Here is a 12294-nt window from a genome sequence, read left to right on the forward strand (position 1 = left end):
TATCACTATATCTGATTCCATAAGTAAATGCCATTTAATTTCATATATAGCTTTATCTATGACGTGGTTGAATATGACAACATTTAATAGCAATGATAAAATAGTGCTCTAAGTTGAATAGACACTCTAATACAGATGGATAACTGCTCTAATTGAACCAGTTTAGAGGCCATGTTGTCTTAAAAGTTATCTAATAATTTCCCACTGTGACCTTTAAATATAAGAATAAATTTTCTTAAAATGTAATTAGGATAACAGTGTATTAGGGAATCATAGTAAACTTTTGATTTTATATACTTCTATAACTTAGCTTTTTATTTGTTGAATTACATTTTAAGAGAGAAAAAGAGAATAAGAATGAATACAAATGAATGGCACCACTGAATCAGAAGTGTAGTTAAGGTCTACCATCGGGGGAATAAGCACATTGGAAAGGAGACATCTTTTCACCATCTTTCCTCTCGTACCATGATCTAAAAGGCATTTTGCGGGGGTGGGTCAAGAAATGTGCTCAGTGAAAGAAACTGTCCTGGTTTCCCAAACTCTCTACGCTATGCCACTGGTAGGGGAAGAGGAGAGAGGGAAGAATAAAGAAAAAAATATTACCAAACAGGTACTGCAGAATATACTGAGGTCCAGACTTCCTGTCTCTGCAAGTTCAACTATTGTCTGTGAATTAAAAAAAAAAAATTATTCAAAACAGAACAATACCAACTATTGTGCCATCAATATGAGTATCAATACACACTACTAAATATAAAATAGATAACCAACAAGGACCTACTGCATAGCACAGGGAACTATACTCAATATTTTGTAATAACCTATAAGGGAAAAGAATATGAAAAAGAAAAAATAGATATATGTATAACTGAATCACTGTGCTGTACACCTGAAACTAACACGACACTGAAAATCAACTATACTTCAATAAAAATAAATATATGAGTATCAGCAAACGCAATGCTCATTTTTAATTAACCAATGTTTTCAGCTGAAGATAATAAAATCTCTTTGCTTACTTCTGCTATTTCATTATAATATGAATATTGGAATTTTATTTCTTGGATATATGAAAAAGCAACCCTAAATTTAGTTATGGGAATATTTCTCTGAGAATAAAACTAAATGACCTATCCTAATAACTAGTCTGTATAAGGTTTTGATGATTAAGGGATGAATGTAAACCTAAGTCCAGTAAAGAACTGAATCTTCAGAACTGGATTATGACTAAGAAAACCTGGCAAATCAATAACCAGTAATGTCTAAAGAATACTGGAACATAAGGGTAGCACTCTTTATGCAGCCTAGAAAGGGGAAGATTAGACCGTAAGAACCTACTAGTATTTTAATCCATTGTGGATAGGAAATAATTCATCAGGATTTGTTCTGTTTTCAGAGACTGGATTAAACAGCTCTTAAAATGATCTAATTGCCTCTAATCCAATTCTCTACTTACCGTGACATCTTTGGATTATAAATTCAGTTTCCTACATACCTCAGCTATAGATGAGGGGTGCCCTGGATCATATATACAAACATTTCAGTTATTAGAACAATATATCTACACTATCAACCAGTTTAGTGGCCTTCTAATTTACAGTCATTTAACAAACATTTACTGAATGCATATTTATTTGCTGAAGGTTTATAGAGATGTGTAAACTACTGTATTTGTCCCTCAAAACAATCATAATCCTTATAAAGGAGAGAAACATGAAATTTTAAAATGTCATGGAAGTGTAAGGACGGACATCACAAGAACACCAAAGGTGAGCACCAACTACACAAAATCTCAGTTTGGTTTGAAATCTCTAGTTTCCTTTTTTGTACTCTATTATTTGCTAAAAATACTGACAATCTGGCAATAAAACACATGTGACTAGTTAGATTGCATCTTGCTACCTTTTTCTTTTGTTCCTCTGTAGCTTTAATAATCCCTGGATCTGATTTCCAAGATTTTCCAAAATTGTAGAAAAGTGCAATACTATTGACAAGGAATGGAAGATGGATAAATAAAAAGTTGAGATGTACCTAAAGTTAAGGAATCTAAAGAAGCAATGAAAACTAGTTATTATTATAGGTAAACCTATAATCTGTAAAATTTTATCACAGACACAAAAAAACCTACAAACAAATACAAGATGGTTTGTTTATTGCATCAAAATAGATTAATTACATCTATACATGCTAGTCTGTCTATTACATCAAAATAAATACATTTCCCATTCTGCTCATAAGTAAGTGTAAACAATAAAAATGTGAATTGTTTATAAACTTTAAATCATGTAGGGTTATCTGACACTTCTTAAAAGTCAGTGAATACATTATTTTTAAATGATCATTATTTCTTTTGACAAAAATGAAGGGACTTCTCATGTTCAAAGTAATTAGCATATTATCAATATTTTATCTATGTGCATTAAAATCTACCAAACACTTAGATATCATACCCATCTATTTAAAAGATTGTTTTTACATTCTCTCCATTGCCATTTTTGCCCACATTCAAGGTGACCTTAATTTTAGAAAAGGTACTTATAAACTTGCTTAAAACAGAAATAGTTTCTATGTTTACATTTTTCTACCTAATGAAAATATAAGAAATGTACTAGGCACTTGTAAGTGAAGAATCAAAGACTATTTTCAATAACACTGGGAGAAATAAAGCAATGTTGCTAGAGCAACACATTTTTGGGACACAAAACATACCATTTTCAAGATTTTACGTAGGGACAAAAGCTGTCCACAAAATTTCCCACGAGAATGGTGCCTTCCCTGTACCACAGAAGAAAGGAAAGGCCTCATCACCAAAGTCTGGGAAGGACACTGACAGACAGGGACCTGTGTTCACACACTGACTGCACTAACCCTTCTCTTCCACTAGTCTCCCCACACAGCTCCTAGTCACATCCCCATAACTGACTGCCCCTAGCTCAAACCCTTTGTCTTGTCATTTCTTCACAAATGTATCGTTTCTTTGCTAAAAGGCATAAAGATTCCTACTCTGGTCACTTCTTCAGGTCTTCATTATTTATGAAGGCCCCCATGTACATGTAAAAAAAAAAAACCAAAAGATTTAATAAAATGTTATGCTGGGAATTCCCTGGTGGTCCAGCGGTTAGGACTCCTCACTCTCACTGCCGAGGGCCTGGGTTCGATCCCTGGTCAGGAAACTAAGATCCCACAAGCCACAGGGTGCGGCCCCAAAAAAAAAAAAAAAAAAAAAAAAAAGATTTTATGTAGTACAAGTATCATACAAACATTCTGTAAGACTTTTGGACATTATCATTTATACACACTCTTTGCATTTCTTATGAAGCACAGGTAAGAAAGAACAGCTTCATGAATGAAACAATCCTATATTTGTTTGGTAAATATGAAAACACTAAACAACCACTTAAAATACAAGAGGAAAAAAAGGGAGAAGAAAGAGTGGTTAATATCACCTGCCATATATAAAAGTGATTTCTCTTTCTCCAGTCCCCTATTTACTCCCAACTTTCACCATCCTTATTCCCCAAAATCCATGGGTACAGCCAGCAGAGAATAAACAGAAAGTCAAATTTTCAGCTCTTCCAACAGGCAAAATTCGCTTAAGAATAAAGCTGGATAAATGTATGTGCAACGAATGCTGAACCATGGCATTTTTCAGGGCAGTATCTTATTACAACAGTTTCAAAAAGTGCTAACATATAAATATATAGGTCAGGTTCTTACAGCCTGGATTAAATTTGCAGGGAGCTAACTAGCAGCTCAGTAAATGACTACAGATTTGAAAGGGATATTCAGGAATTAAATATCAGATGACCTTAAAGAATGTCTTTGTTTTTTTAAAGGTAAAGAGATTAGATATCTTCAAATGGTAGTTTAAACTTAGCTTTAGCAATAGATCAGTGCAGTTAATTTAAAGCATTTAACAGAAATAATTTTTTGGTATGGCTGTTTTTTGTAAACCTTTTTTCCTAATGAAAGTTAGAAAACACTAAAAAGCATAAAGACAAAAACAATAACTCCACAACCCAGAGATAACTCCTTTTATTTTTGGTATTCTGCACTTTTAATCATAATTGAGATCATTGTGTATTTATTAACATTAATAAAATAACACTTATTTATCACTGACTACAAGCCATTTAGGCTGCACAAAAACCCTATGATAAAGCCTGCTGCTATCCCCATGACAAAACTGAGGCAGAGGTTAATTAAGCAGTCTAAGATTAACGAATGGATTAGAGGTGGAGCTGGTATTACAAGCTAGGCTCTTACTACCTATGCTATTCTGCCTCGCCAAAGTGCTCTGCAGTATATCCTGCGTCATTAAATATTATGGGAACAATATCTTTGGGTATGAACATTTTTATAGCTTGATATATATTTTTATACCATCAGATTATTTCCAGAAAGATACACCAATTTATAACCCCACTAGCAATACATATTTGTTGATCACTATGTTTGCATTAGCATTGAGTAAAGGAAAAAAGTTGCGAATTTAGAAGCAAGAGATGCATTATTTTATTCTTAATTTGTATTTATGTTTTTATGCTTAAACATTCCTCCAATTAGAAATAAAACAAATATTTGTCATCAACGTTTTCATTTAAATGTTTATGGAATCTTCTTTTGCCATTTAACTCTTTAATCTACTTGGATGTTATTTTGATGCCTGCTGTGAACTGCAGCTCTAATTTACCATAATACCCCCAAAATGAACCAAAAACAGTAAATCAAACCAACCAAGTGACCCGCAAAATGCCAGCAACAACTTTGGAAAGAGGACAACCACACTATACCATGAAGTTCAAACTGGAGGTCAAGGAAAGAAGATGATTCTGGTGAGACAGGCCGCCTGGGGTAGTTCTTAATCCCACCTCCATCTGTATTAGTAGTATGGGAAATGTGGATGAAAAGACAAAGTCAGAATTCTTATCAATCCCACCCTGGACTTCTGCTATGGACTGAATCACGTCTCCCCTCTTCCAAATTCGTATGTTGAAGCCCTAACTTATAATGTGACTGTACCTGGAGATAGGCTCTTTAGGAGATAATTAGGTTAAATGAGGTCATAAGGGTGGGGCCCTAACCCAACAGGACTGTGGCTGTATAAGAAGAGGAAAGGAGAGAGCTCTCTCACTCTCTTCCTGCCATGTGGGGACACAGGGAGAAGGTGACTGTCTGTAAGCCGGGAAGAGAGCCCTCACCTGAACACAACCGTGTGGGCATCCTGATCCAGAACTGTGAGAAAATTAATTTTTGTTGTTTAAGCCACCCACTCTAGGATATTCTGAAATAGCAAAGATCTAAATATCAGAAAGAAGTCATTTTTCTCTAAATTATTCTATAGCTTAAACAAAATTTCAATCAAAATTGCATTAGGCTTCCCATGGAACTTAAGGAGCTGATTTTTAAAAATTTAAGTAGAAGTGCGAAGGGCTAAAAAGAGGTAAGATATTCCTGAGAAACAAAAAAGTTGGGAAACTTGGCCTACCAGATATCATGAGTTAAGAATAAAGCTACAGTAATATGATAATACAGTACTGGTAAGGCACACAGATCAATAAACCGAATAGAGTACAGGAAACTTGATAAATATTGAGGTTGATACTGCAACTGAGTGAGGAAAGAGTGTGTTGGAGCAATGAGTTCTCTAATGAGCAAAAAGGAAGACACTGACCTCTCCCGTCACATCATTCGTTATACACAGTAGTCAAACACATGTGAACTAATAAGAACTTTTGTAAGAGTATCTTTAATGACTTCACAGAAACCTGCACATGTGCACAAAAAAAAGATATACAAGAATATTTATAGCAGTATTGTTGGAATTCACAGGTGATGACTGGATACCTAAAGATAGGGATTAAAAAGCTTAGAAAATATAAGAAGGAAACTAGCAGAGATACATGTAAAACTGAAGAAGCCCTAAGAGTAAACTACAGGAAAAAATGCTCAAGAGGAAAATGCATAGGAAAGAATGGCGAAAATGATAATTCTGCACTGTTTTCATTTTTACATATGTAATGATTCAGGTTCCAGAAGTTCCTCACATCCACCTTTGGTTTGAGAAGCTTAAGACCTGACTGAAAAATAATTATTTTTAGATATAAAATTCCTAATAAGTTATTTCAAAAGTGTTGCCAACACAATAAACAGTAGACTCTACTGTTTACGACAGTGAATTTTAGAGTTGTTTGATTATTATAAAAGAAGTATGGTCAATGAACAAAATTTTCAAATAAATAAAAGCACAAGAAAATCACTCACAAATCTCACATCCAGAAATAACCACAGCTAAAATTACATGTACTCACTTCCGGCTCTTACCATTCACACGTTTTAAAATTAGAATCTCTCTGTAAATACAATTTAGTATTTTTTCATTTGTTATATTCTAAGTATGAGCCCATATCACTAAGTCTTAGAAAAGCATTTTAATGGCTATTTTACACTGTACCATATGTCACATAACTGAAAAATCTTTCCTCCTATTCAGGTTGGACATTTAGGTTATTTCCATTTTTTCCCTATTATATTGTAAATGGTACTATGATAAACATCCTTGTAAATAAATCTTTGATCTTATCTCTTATTATTTACTTATGAATAATTAAGAGATCAAAGGCCCTTTCTACAGGTTGCTAAATTGCTTTCTAAGAAGGTTTAGGAACTTATGTTCAGAGTAGAATATAGGGCATTTGAAGACATACTGTATCAGGTCAAAGAGCTGGGTTCTATATCAGACTCTCGATAATTACCTAGCTATGTAACTCTGAGCAAGACATACAACTTCTCTGAACCTCAATTTTTCCATCAGTTAGAAAATAGCATTACGATTTGTGTGGTTTATTTTTTTAATCTCAAAGAATTGTTCTGAGAACCAAGTAAAACAACGTATCTGAAAGAACTATAAACCAGAAAATCACTAAACAAATATAACGTGTATATGGGGTAATACTTATCTAATGAATAGTAAAAAAGAACAAGAATTTATTATAACAAATGGTTTACATCAATATAATACTCATTACCACCACAAAAACACTTAAGTTGGGTAACATATTATGAGAACTAAAATAACTCTTGCACAGTTGATCCTCACGCCTACTAGCTAGAATTTATTTGTAACTCCAAAATCAATGTTGACAGTGCTTTTGCAGTCATTTGTATGTGCAAAGCAGCAAGAAATATGACTTGCCCCATGCACACATTCCCCGCTGAGTTACACGAGGCAATACTCTGCCTTCTTGTTTAGCATTTGTGTGCTTTTTTGGGTGATTTTGCTGTTTAAAATGGTCTCCAAGTATAGTGCTTAAGTGCCATCTGATGTTCCTAGGCACAAGTCTTTATACACAGACTATATAAAACTCTCTGGCATAAAGTTTTCATTATTTGGTACTTTACTAATTATCCTGTTTTTCTCTACTTACATCCAAACAGATTAATAAGAGTACAGCAACAGTCTAAAATTATTTTGAGATGTGAATCTGACTTTTTTTCTTGAACATAAAATTTACTGTCCAATTTAGGAAGCAAAGTTAGAAAATATGTCTGGAATACTAAAGTCACTTCAGAGGTCAGTGCTTTTTATAAATTTAAAATAGATGAGGTACTGAAAATGAGCAGATATGTTTTACTCATTAAATGTTCCAATAAGACAGTTCTAATGCTTAATAAATCCCTGAAGAACAATTTTTATATCAAAGTATAATACAAGCCCAGAATGAGCTAGTGAAAACTGCCACATGGAAAAATTTCAGTAGACACTATGCTAAGAAAGTACTATACTTTCTAAAAGTAATCCTACAATGCTGTGAAAATATAAAAGTGTAGTTACAATTCTGAGGCTCCATTTCACAAAGAAAATTAGCATATTTTGTTTTTGTCTAATACACAAGACAACTTAAAAAGAATGCAATATTAAAACATGTAACACTGTGAAGTGAAACCAGCTATTAATTAATATTGTTCAGAACAGTTAAAAGTCACTGAATAATGCATACCATTTAAAATCTTATATACTTTTTATAGTAATGTTTTGAAAAATGATTAAGACATTTATGAAACATGTACCTTTATTATAATAAAATTGACTGTCTTACTGGTTGATTTTTTTCTATTAAAAATATCAAAAATTGACATTGTCCTTATTTCTTGACATGTGAATCTGACTTCTTGAGATGTGAGATCTGAATCTCACACATACACACACATTTACAATTTCAAATTATATTACTTTTTAAAAGTATAGTGCACGTTGAAATAATATGCTGAAGTTAGCAACATTTGAAGATACAGCATTACATGCTTTTCATGAAGCAAAAGAGAAAATTAACTGTTACCTATCACAGCAAAATAGTAAGTTGTGATAATAAGAAAATATTTAGAGAAAATAATTTGATACTAAAACATGGAAATCACAGTTCAGTAGAAAGGTTCAGAATAAGTGTTATAGAATAAGACAAATATGTGTTTCTACCCTGCTTTATTAGAGACTAGCTGTGTGACCTTGGGCAAGAATAACAGCTTAACCTATTTAAGCCTAAATTTTCTCATCTATAAAATGGAGACAACAGTACTAATGTATAGGATGTATACTAAATGGAGCACAAAGTATTTAAGAAAATGCCCTTTAAAAAAATCAATAAATGGTCACTATTATTATTATTACCGATGTTGTTATTAAAAGCAGCTTTGAAAAGCAATTTATTAAATATGAAACATTTAAAAACAATACATTAGTTCATACTTATTTTTCTAGGAATACTGTTTTACTGTAGCACATCGTGAGTAGTTCAGCTCTTATGTTAAATTATTATTAAACATTTGTTTAAATAACAAACAAAAATTCCTTTAGATAAGACCTTTATAACCAAAGGATATCATTCCAAAACCAGAAGAACCACGTCACATACATCCAGAATTTGGTTGCCAAATATATTCCAAGGGGCAATGCACTATGCATTGAATGATCAAAAAAGGATCTGTAAAACACAAGAAGTTTTATAGAATTTGAACTCTATATTTCATTGTAAAAAAGAATATTTATTTATTTAAATGAAAATTACATATATTCTGTATAGTATACTCTTAACAAAACCCAGAAATCCAGGATGCTTAAATATCAATACTGTGTTCATAGTACTCAATAAGAAATGAGTGCACAGCTGAATGACTCAGCAAGAATCTGAAGCTACTTTTAATTCATCAGAATTAAAATTATATTCTATGTACTTTTCAACTTTAGAATTTCACTGTATTCCTATTCTCTTAAATCAATAACTCACTTTAGTATATATAGTAACTCTATCATCCAGCATATTACTCACCAAAGACATAATTTCAACAAATGAGCGCAAAGCAATCCCCAAGTTTTTCTCTGTGTTTCATCTTTATTTCTCCTTACCTACACATTCCCACTAAGCTTTCAGCACATCTTCTCAAAGAAAATGAACGCTAACTTGGAGGAATTAAAGGTCATTATTTACAGCATTCAGAATTCAGGAAAAATAAATACTGATAAATTTTATTAAACATAAGCAGGATCAACCATCCACGTACACTAAGTAGGGAGTATTGGTGAACTCCTACCTACACTACCCCCTGGAGCGCCTAGATACACTAAAATGAGATTAATTACCTAGAATTAAGCCTCTTCCTGAGAGTTACCACATTAGTGCATTACTAGTCATTCTCATCTCTCTCTGAATTATTTTCAGAAGTCTCTTTTGAAATTCTGGTGAAAACAAGGTACTAAAGGAATGGAAATTAGGTGGGAAGTTCTGGATCATAAATGCCTGCCTAGTTTGCTGGATGGGCCACTTTAGGGGAATAGGATCTAGGGATAAGAAGAAAAGGGCATGATCACAATGTTTAAATAAAAAAGGAGAAAGAGAAAATTAAAAAACAAAAACTGAGCGTTATTTCATATGCTTAGACTCTACCTTGTGCTAAAATCAAACCTCCTTCTTGCACACTGCCTATGATCAAAGAAAATATAATTCCTATGGAAAGGTAAGCTCAAGCATTATAGTTACCCAGAAATAAGCAATATATATTACATTTAGAGTTCAACAAACTTGAGTCTACTTCTATTGAAATGTCTTAAAGCTGTATTTTAGCCTTAAAAATTATATGTTAGACTTTGTCACTGAAAGTACCTTTAGAGTCATTTTTAACAACAATGTTAAAAATGTTAAAGATTTCAGATATAAATCTGCCAAAAATTCTTTAACATTAAATTAAGATCAAACATGTTATATAAAGGCAGTGTTCTAAATATACAAAACATTAATTTTATATAGCCAGGTCCAAACTATATTCTTACAAGTCCAGTTAAAAATATAGCTAAAAACAACACACTTACTTTGAAAGAAACTGTACTGTAGCCCAAACGCCACCATACATTAGCCCTTTAATGAGCCAAGAATCAATATTTAGGTCTGCTATAAACCCAACCAGCCAAATAACTAGGAAAGGAGTTCCCAGCATTACTTTCTGCCGAAATTCCTGTACAGAAAAAAAAAAAGAGAGAAACTTTTGCATGTTTCAAGTATCCTCAATGTGAATCACTGTTACCTTTGTGAAAACAGAGAACAGTGGTGAAATTCATTCACTCAAATATATCTACTATGTACAGATACTATTTAAGGTGCTAGTCTCTGTTTTCTAGAAAGAGGTATTAAATAAACAATTTAAAAGTTCTTGGTTAAAATTGTAGAAAATGAGAATAGAAGTTATAGGACTGGGTCTAGATAGTCAGATACAGAAAACAGCAGTACCACCTGCCAACACGTGGACAGGCTAGAAAACAGTTCATGAAAATACCACCCCATTTTAACGAAAGCATTGATAACTAAGGAGACAAGGGCAACCAGAATGACTGAAGGTCTAACAGCTATATCAGATAAGGAAACCTGAGTATGCTTAGCCTGGAGAAGATATTTTGAATAATACATATAAACAGTATATTAAAACCTTAAAGTAAGATAGAGAAGAAAATCAAACAATCTACAGGGTCCCAGAGACCATAGAATGGAGATGATGTGCCTCTGAACACATATCAAAGCAGAGTGCTTAATATTTCAGACGTCGTACCATTTCACTTTTGTACTGGTCTAATTGTTAGAAATACTCATAAGTATAAAACCTGCCTGCTTCCCTGGTATCTTCACAGCAGCACAAAGTCTACTGCCGCTCCTACATAACAGCCCTTCACAAACTTACAAGCAGCTGTTAAGTCTCTTGAGTTACCTTAAGTGACAAAACTATATAAGATATTCCAGGTGTGATCCAACAAAGTTCAGAGTGTAAATATTACTCTCATCATTTAATATTTACCTTTCTGAAGGCCAAGATTATATTATATTATGCCTCTTTTTGGTTTTTTTTAACACACCTTTCATACCGTTGGCGTCTAGTGAAATAAATACTTTTTCATATAAATGACCATGTCTTCCCCAATTCAGCCACTGTAATTCATTTTCTAAACTAATTGTGTAACTTTAACTTAGACTTATAATTAAACATATTGACTTGAGAGTTTAATTTTATGCTGTAGTGAAATAACATCCTTCCAGTTTGTTTCATCATCTCTATTATGTGTGAATTTCATATCAAGACATTAGAGAAAGTTTACAACTGGGAGGAGAGAGTGTATGACTAAGGGTGGGTATTGGTGGGAGAGAAGGTGGACATGTGTCATTTGAAAAAGTATTTTCTAAAATTATCTTTAACTTGGCTTGTTTTTAGTCAAGACACTTGTTCTCCCCCAGCAATGGCCACATTTTTTCATTATTAATGGCCACACTTTTTCATTATTAAAAATTAAGACACAATTTACATACAGTGAAATTCACCCTTTTTTGTGTACAGTTCTCTGAGTTTTGATGAATATACACAGTTGTGTAACAAGCACGAATATCAAGACACAGAACAGTCCCATCCAGCCCTGAAATACCCTATGCCACCAGGCCCAAGCCCTGGCAACCACTAGTCTGATATCTGTCCTTTTACTTTTTCCTTTGCAGGAATGTCACATAAAAGGAGTCATACTGAATGCAGTCTTTTAAATCTGGCTTCTTTCACTTAGCGAACGCATTTGACGTTCATCCATATTGTTACGTGTATTAGTAGTAAGTTCCTTTTTAATGCTGAGTAGTATTCCATTACAGGATGTGTCACAGTCTGGTTATTCATTCCCCAGCTGAGGGATTAAGCTTGTTGCCAGTTTCTGACTGTAAATAAAGACATCATAAGCATTGACATATAATTTTTTGTGTGAATATAGGCTCA

The 12294-nt window shown here is 33.1% G+C and overlaps 1 protein-coding gene across 1 annotated transcript in view; it reads right to left on the reverse strand.

Moving 5' to 3' along the window:
* The window catches only part of ZDHHC17 (zinc finger DHHC-type palmitoyltransferase 17), a 97873-nt gene that overhangs the window by 9811 nt on the left and 75768 nt on the right, over nt 1–12294 (reverse strand). The window contains exons 9-12 of the mRNA XM_061204970.1: nt 10367–10509; nt 8884–8984; nt 1906–2030; nt 607–669 (exon numbers count right to left, since the gene is read on the reverse strand). Of these exons, the coding sequence (XP_061060953.1) occupies nt 607–669; nt 1906–2030; nt 8884–8984; nt 10367–10509 (432 nt within the window). The remainder of the gene's footprint in view (nt 1–606; nt 670–1905; nt 2031–8883; nt 8985–10366; nt 10510–12294) is intronic.

This window comes from Eubalaena glacialis, chromosome 11, assembly GCF_028564815.1.
Source record: "Eubalaena glacialis isolate mEubGla1 chromosome 11, mEubGla1.1.hap2.+ XY, whole genome shotgun sequence".
In the NCBI taxonomy this organism is placed as follows: Eukaryota; Metazoa; Chordata; class Mammalia; order Artiodactyla; family Balaenidae; genus Eubalaena; species Eubalaena glacialis.